This window comes from Nicotiana attenuata, chromosome 6 (genome assembly GCF_001879085.1).
Source record: "Nicotiana attenuata strain UT chromosome 6, NIATTr2, whole genome shotgun sequence".
Classification (NCBI taxonomy): Eukaryota; Viridiplantae; Streptophyta; class Magnoliopsida; order Solanales; family Solanaceae; genus Nicotiana; species Nicotiana attenuata.
The window spans coordinates 42,046,106-42,053,518 of record NC_031994.1 but is presented as its reverse complement, the minus strand read 5'-3'; the positions used below and the strand labels follow the sequence as shown (position 1 = coordinate 42,053,518).

The 7,413-nt window shown below is 35.3% G+C and overlaps 1 protein-coding gene across 7 annotated transcripts; it reads left to right on the top strand.

The window, feature by feature from the left end:
* LOC109226894 (pentatricopeptide repeat-containing protein At1g80150, mitochondrial) lies at positions 507 to 6,784 on the top strand. 7 transcript variants are annotated; one of them, XM_019391795.1, is made up of 5 exons: positions 507 to 2,383; positions 2,653 to 3,912; positions 4,131 to 4,221; positions 5,266 to 5,431; positions 6,431 to 6,784. In XM_019391795.1, exons 1-2 carry the CDS (start codon positions 1,369 to 1,371, stop codon positions 2,691 to 2,693), a joined length of 1,056 nt encoding a protein of 351 aa, XP_019247340.1. In that variant the 5' UTR covers positions 507 to 1,368; the 3' UTR covers positions 2,694 to 3,912; positions 4,131 to 4,221; positions 5,266 to 5,431; positions 6,431 to 6,784. The 7 variants fall into 7 exon arrangements, with proteins under 7 accessions (XP_019247340.1, XP_019247338.1, XP_019247334.1 ...); XM_019391793.1 differs by having other exon boundaries at positions 507 to 2,845; positions 3,853 to 3,912; XM_019391789.1 differs by having other exon boundaries at positions 507 to 2,845; positions 3,756 to 3,912.

The window sequence follows — 7,413 nt, the reverse complement described above, 5'->3', positions numbered from 1 at the left end:
ATACTATTTTAAAATTTAAACAATTTCGTATAATTCTAAAATTAAATATTATTATGAACAAATGATAGATTTAGTAAAAATTAATTGCCTAAACAAGTTATCATTGGAAGTGCATATTTCGTAATTTATATGATTTGTTACATGCATTACTAATTCGTATATTATCATTTCACATGTGAAATAATATGTCAATTACTTAAATATGATGTAAGAATTATTAATAAGAATATTAGAAAGAACAAGCCATCATTATTAGAAGAAATAATTAATCTAGTTCCCTCATTATTTTAATATAATAAATTTAGCAAACGAACCTAACTTAGTTTTTTTGTTAAATACTTTCCAAATTGATATAGGAGAATGGTAGGACTCCCACTTCCATTAGAAATATAAGAAAAAAGAAAGTTCCACTCTTAAAACAAGGACCTAATTGATCAAACAAAATACTTTAGGGACTAAGATGCATTATTCGTTCCTGAAGCAACAAATCAACTGGGCCCTAGTTTTAGAAGCCAAAACCCCAAAAACCTACGCTCCCATCACCTCTACCACCAGCTTCCTAGTTTCGCTGGCTGGTTTATACACATTGCAACAATTTCTACAAGTATCATTGGAAAAACCCTTTTGCTGAATCATAATTTCTTGCAATATAAGGCCCTTTATATCCTGGTAATTCTTGTTAATCTCTGGTAATTCTCTGATACATAAAAATGCCAGCTTTATAATTTTTTCATATGATTCAGACCCATGAAATCACAATATAATGTGTTGCTAAGAACAAAGAACCATCAGGGTTTTAATTAGTTCTTTTTTTGGGTTTTGAGGTTTCTCATTGTATTAGATTGAATCCATAATTTGTTTTTCTTGGCTTAGTTGTTTGATGAAAATGGAACATGGTTTCTGATGATTTTGATGGTTAATGATGTTGGGGTTCTTCATTCTTGAAACGGGTACTCAACATTTTGCTAATATATTGAACTGAAGGTTAGTGGTAATTTGAGATATTGCTTATATTGAATTGAAGATTAGTGGTATTTGAGATATTGCTTATATATTGAAGTGAAGATTAGTGGTATTTTGAGATATTGCTTGTGTATTGAACTGAAGACTAGTGGTACTGTGAGATATCGTTAATATATTGAAGTGAAGATTAGTGGTATTTCGAGATATTGCTTATGTGTTGAACTGAAAATTAATTGGTATTCAAGATTTTGCATTTCTATTGAAGTGAAGATTAGTGGTATTTTGAGATATTGCTTGTGTATTGAACTGAATATTAGAGGATACTCAAGATTTTGCTAATATTGAATGAAATATTAGTTCTTGGTTGGTGTATATGTTTGAAACTGAGGGAGAGAGCTTCAGAACATGCTCGCTCTGCGCCTGATTCGCAGATTTGGAACTGCGAGTCACATTGCTGCTGCCACGGCTATTGCTTCCTCAGGTGCTGCTGGTAAGAATTCCAGTAAAGGTTTAGTATCTAAGAGAAAGCCTTTAAAAGTAGATGAACCTGCACTTATTAAGCTAAAAAAGGAAAGGAACCCTGGGAAGTTGTTTCAGTTATTTAAGGAGAATGCTCATAATAAGGTTGTTGTCGAGAACCGCTTTGTGTTTGAAGACACGGTTTCTCGCTTAGCAGGTGCGGGCAGGTTTGATTATATTGAAAATCTGCTTGAGCATCAGAAGACTCTGCCGCAAGGTCGGCGTGAAGGTTTCATTATTCGGCTTATAATGCTCTACGGGAAGGCTGGGATGACGCAGCATGCTGTAAATACCTTCTATGATATGCATTTATATGGTTGTCCGCGGACTGTTAAGTCATTCAACGCTGCACTCAAGGTTTTGACTCAATCTCGTGATTTGAAGGCGATTGAGTCGTTCCTGTGGGATGTTCCTGAGAAGTTCTCCATCAATATAGATATACTTTCAGTAAATACAGTCATTAGCTCATTTTGTGAAATGGGTATCTTGGAGAAGGCTTATTTGGTCATGGTTGAGATGGAAAAGTTAGGTATAACGCCTGATGTTTTTACATATACGACACTTATATCTGCCTTCTATAAAGTCAACAGATGGCAGATTGGTGATGGATTGTGGAACCTCATGGTCGGTAAGGGATGTATGCCTAATGTTGCTACCTTTAACGTTAGAATTCAATTCTTAGTAAATGTCGGGCTTGCTTGGGAAGCTAATAAATTGTTGCTGTTGATGAAACGTATTGGGATAACTCCTGATGAGGTTACGTACAATTTAGTGATCAAAGGCTTTTGCCGAGCAGAGAATCTTGATATGGCAAAAAGAATCTATTCTGCTTTATGTGGTACTGGCTTCAAGCCAAATGCTAAAATCTATCAGACCATGATTCATTACCTGTCTAGAGCGGGTGAGTTTGATTTGGCATATTCAATGTGTAGAGATAGCATGCAAAAGAATTGGTTTCCAAGTCTTGATAGTATTAAAAAGTTACTTGAAGGGCTGTGCAAAGATGGAACGGAGGAAAAGATGGGAAAGGCTCGATTTTTAATCATCCTGGCTAAGAAAAAGATACCTCCTTTCTCATCAGACGCTTTGAATGTGATGCAGTCAATAATAGCTTGTAGTTAAACGTACAGAAACGTTAATTTCTGCTCACTTGTTTAGCTGATTTTGCAGCAACTTGTATAATCCACAAAGCTCCATTCTCTTTTTGGTGAAGCAGAAGTGATGAGCTATTAGTTCAATGGATTATGAGCCTCTAAAACGAAGATAAGTTGTAATTTATCAAGAAATAAGTTCCTACTCGTTCCAGAGAGTGCAATGGGGATTGAAAGATGTTTGGAAGTACACTGGCAACCTAATTTGTTTGGTAAGTTTTGTCTTCCATTTTTTTATGACCCCCCTTCCATTTTATGTTACTTCTGCTTCAGTGTATTGCTATTGTTGATTTTTTTTTCCTGCATATTTCCCTTCTTGATTCCTGCATCTCTTGTTCTAAATTGTTTTCTATTGGAAACAACCTCTCTGCCTGCACAAGGTAGGGGTAAGGTTTGCATACACTATCCTCCCCAGAGCCCACAAGGTGGGATTACACTGGGTATGTTGTTGTTGTTGTCCCGCTTATATAGAAACCCCTTCTGGCAGACATATTCATTTATATGTTTGCGTTTGTATTTCTTTTACTTTTTCAAGCTCAGACATTAAGTTGCCGTGTTTGAAGGAAGTGAGATGTTTCTTAGAAATTTCTATTTTTCTTGCGTTCAGATTTCTTGGTGTATTTGGGGGTTAAGGGTATGCAGCAGTTTCTCCATTATCATCTCTCGACAACCACTGCAGTTAATAAGTATAGAAAGGTTGCAGTATGATATAGTTGATTAATTGTTTATCTTCACTTGTCTCTATACTTGGGACTGAGTGTTGTGTCCCACTAGATTGTTGTGGTGCCAGTTAAAACTCTTGTATTACTTGATAACGGAGAAATGGAAAGAATATATCTCTCTCGGTGTACCTTTGACATGTGTACATTATACACTCGTTTAAATATCACACTGACACTGGCAATAACAAATAATCAGACAATTAATAATCTTAGGGAATGCCACAAAAAAGTTGACCCTCTGATATAATTTCACCAAATTATCATGTGTGCTGATATAATTGAACTTTCAAGTTGAGACTTACCATAGCCTTTTCCTGCAAGGCAGCTAGTCAACGTGTTACTATCGTAATATGGGTATTAGATGGACATCTAATGGCTATGGGTTTTTGTTGGATATTAGGATGTCTAAGATGGAGCTGTTTTATCTTCCATTCAGAAATGATTGTCTCTTTTCTTTTTTGTCGGTCTATCGGAAACAACCTCTCTATATTCACAAGGTAGGAGTAAGGTTGCGTGCTCACTACCCTTCCCAGACTCCACTTGTGGGATTGCACCGGGTATGTTGTTATTGTTGTTGTTGTTGTTTTCTTGTTCGTTGACAAAGTTCCTCCCAAATAAGAAAGTTTCTTACACTTTTTTCCATTCAATTTCAGCATTCTTTTCTCCTTTTCTTTACTGAACTTCATAGATTTGAAGACATTGTCTGGGATTCTGAAGCCCAGCAGTCTTCTCATGTCCAATACAGTAATGACTGGCTTCTAATTTTGAAATGCAGGAGAATAATCCAGTGTTCTCATGTGCCTCGCCAGAGAATATACCATTACAATGGATCAATTTGCTCGTGAGTTTGAGCTGGTTGCTTCAGGGTACTTATACTTCAGCTATTTGGTAAAATTTAGTTCTTTTTATAGAAATAAACGAGTAAGTGGTATTTAGTTTTCTTTCCCCTTTTTCTTTCCAAGAGAAGCTTGCTGCAACTACATAGTTTTAGAAAAAGAGGAAGCTGGAGGACGGAAGTCCCGATCTCTGCTTCAATGTAGAACTCCCGTTTCTTCCATAGGTTCCCCTATCTTCTCTGAGTCTTTAAGGTCTAATACTGATTATGGCATGTGCCAGTTGTGCGTAGCTGATTTAAAACACTGAACATGATTTGATAAACAAGATTCCGACCATCTGTTCTTACACTGTAACATCACCTCTCAAATATGGGCAGGATTCCTCAATTTTTGGGCGATGCCTATTTCTCCTCTTGCTTTGCTAGCTTTTTGGTGCAAACTTCTTTTTTAAATGATACAGATGATATCATTGACCTAATCGCCGTGCACTCCTTGTAAAGCTTTTTCAGCACAGCCTTAGTGCTGTTAGCAGTTTCAATGAAACTATAACACTTACAAAAGAAAGGAGAAAACATTTTTGATTGATTGAATACTGCAATAGAGGTATATAATTTTGTTGAAACTATCGAGGATCCATCATTTGTGAACAGACATAAACATTTATGGTGATTTCCCCTGCACATTGAGGGAAAGTTTTTTTATAAAAACCAACAAATGATTTTTCACTTAAAAAACACTTACAATTTCAGAAAGAACTACAACTATCCATGCATCTTTTCTTCTGTACAAACTTTTCCTCCAAAAAATTTTCCACCAATTTTTTTTTTCCTGAAATTAGCTGACCCCGGCTAGCTTAGGATTGAGGTGTAGCTGTAGTTGATGTAACTTCTTCTATTCTATCTATCTCTCCTCTCTCTTTTCTCTGACCTGTCTCATTCTTCTCTTCGATTGTTCTTATAGAGTGGTTATGAAAAAACGTAATTCCTATCATCTCTTCCTCTCCCGTTCTGTTACAAGTTAAAACTTATAGTACTTCTTTGAAGAATGTTTATCGATGCTTTTTCCTTCTTTCAGAAAACCGTCAATTCTGAAATTGAAGAGAGGTTTTTCGTCACTCCAATTTCATGCTGATTTAGGATCGTTGGTAAATCATAAGAGGAGGGCAACCTTCAAAAGCTTTTGCGGATGTATGATGAATAATGAACATGTACATAACTATGAAAGGACATCCTATTACCAGGTATTTCTTTTCTTTTACTCTTTTGGATAAGTTCTTTTACCAGGTATCTTCATTTTAATATGATTTTTCGGTCATTTACTGGCCAAAAAGAACTGAAAAGCAAAAGAAAAAATAAAAAGAAGAAAAGAAACGAGAAAGGTTTGTGATGCCATTCTTGAAAATAAAATTTACATAATTATAAACTAGATAAAAAGTATTGTAAGTTACAGTTTTTTAACATTGAAAATAATCAAATATCCATAAAAACATATGATTTTTTTTTTGTTAAAATAGAAGTTGTTGCACTCTCCGAATAGTAGTAGTGTCATATAAAGTAGGAGGGAATAGTATTTTTCTTGGTCTAGCTTGCAGGGCTTTGATCTAGTGGTAAGAGCACAATGTGTGATGTGTGGGTTAGACATACTTCATGTCGGGTTCGAACCCTACAAAATCCTGGTATTTAATTGGGGAAGAATAGAGAGGCGGACTCATTATCTACCGAGTTTCAAACTGTATGCTAACGACCCTAGTGGATTTCTCAGTTATAATTTTTTTGTTAATTTGCTATTTTAGAATTGTACTATAGCATAGAAAGAGGTTGTTTACTTATAAGCGGAACAACGAATCTCATATACTCCTATGCTAAAATTGAATACCCTAAATTCCTCTCTAGTTTATCCGCAATTAATACCCAAATTCCTTATGAGCAAAGGTTTGAATTTACATAACCCAATAAGTAATATGTGACTGAATTTTACCCGTCTCAATGTAACAATTTCTCTTTTCTAGTGCTGGTTTCTCTTTTCCCCTATTCCATTACTGAGAAACCAAAATGGATATGTTGCCTACAAAATCTTAGAAATATATGTGAACTATCTTTACTATAATGTAAAAGTAAATCTAACAAAATTTATATTTTGCTGTACTGAATAAAAAGAATCTAACATCAGAGTTTGAGATAAAGTGAGTTGCTATATGCTGTTCTGCCTAACATTTGAATGAAATTGCCCCATTTTGCAGTTAAATACATCAACTTGGCAATGCAAAATATAGAAATTTCCCTCTGTGCTTCAGCGATAAACAGCGAGAAGCACTTTAAACGGAGTAATTTCAGGTATATGTGAAGCTGACAGCGTCTGAGTATCGAACCAGTAGTCTGCATCTCTTGAAAGTGACTGATTCATAAAGGATTGTCGTTGACAGATGATGCCATATCGTGCTCGTTTCAGTCTGCTATCAATCCATTTGATCAAACAAATAGAAACAGTCAAGTGATGCTCCTCTATTGCTGTACTCGACCGACACTATGGATAGTTTCTGGAGCATGGCCCTCGTTTTCTCTAACAGTTTATGAAGAAACATATGGCATTTTCAGTTCAATGTGCACAACTGTGTGAAACTGCCAGCCGTTAAAGTTGCTGGTTCAACATCATAGAGAACCTTTAGGGTGTGTTTGGTATAACGGGAAAATATTTTCTTGGAAAACAAGTAGTAATCTTATTCATTTTCCGGTGTTTGGTACGCAAGTTAAGGAAAATGACTTCTCAAGAGTATTCATAAATAATTTAGATATAATAAACATGAAGCCATAAACTTTCAAACCAATCTTCCGAATCCATAAATTTCATAAACTTTCGAACCGCTAAACTTTCGAAATCGCGGAATTTTGAACCCGTAAACTTAATAATTTCTAAACTATAAACTTCCAAACACATAAACCTTCGAACTCATAACTATGATACTTGTCAAATTTTGAACCTTTAAACCGATAAAAAAAACTAAAACTAAAAAATATATTTTTTTCGGAGGGAGGGAGGGCAGAAAATGAAAAAAGTAGAAATTTGAAATTACAAAAAAAAAGTAAATTTTTTTTGTCCCGGGGGGGTGGGGGTGGGGGTAGGGGGAGAGTGGGGATGGGTGGTGCAGAAAACGAAAAATAGAAATTTGAAATTGCAAAAAAAAAAAAAAAAACGGTAAATTTTTTTAGTACGAGGAGGGGGGGG

What these genes read in the sequence shown, in the direction of transcription:
- LOC109226894 (XM_019391794.1), top strand. Translation starts at nt 1,369, where the DNA reads ATGCTCGCTCTGCGCCTGATTCGCAGATTTGGAACTGCGAGTCACATT.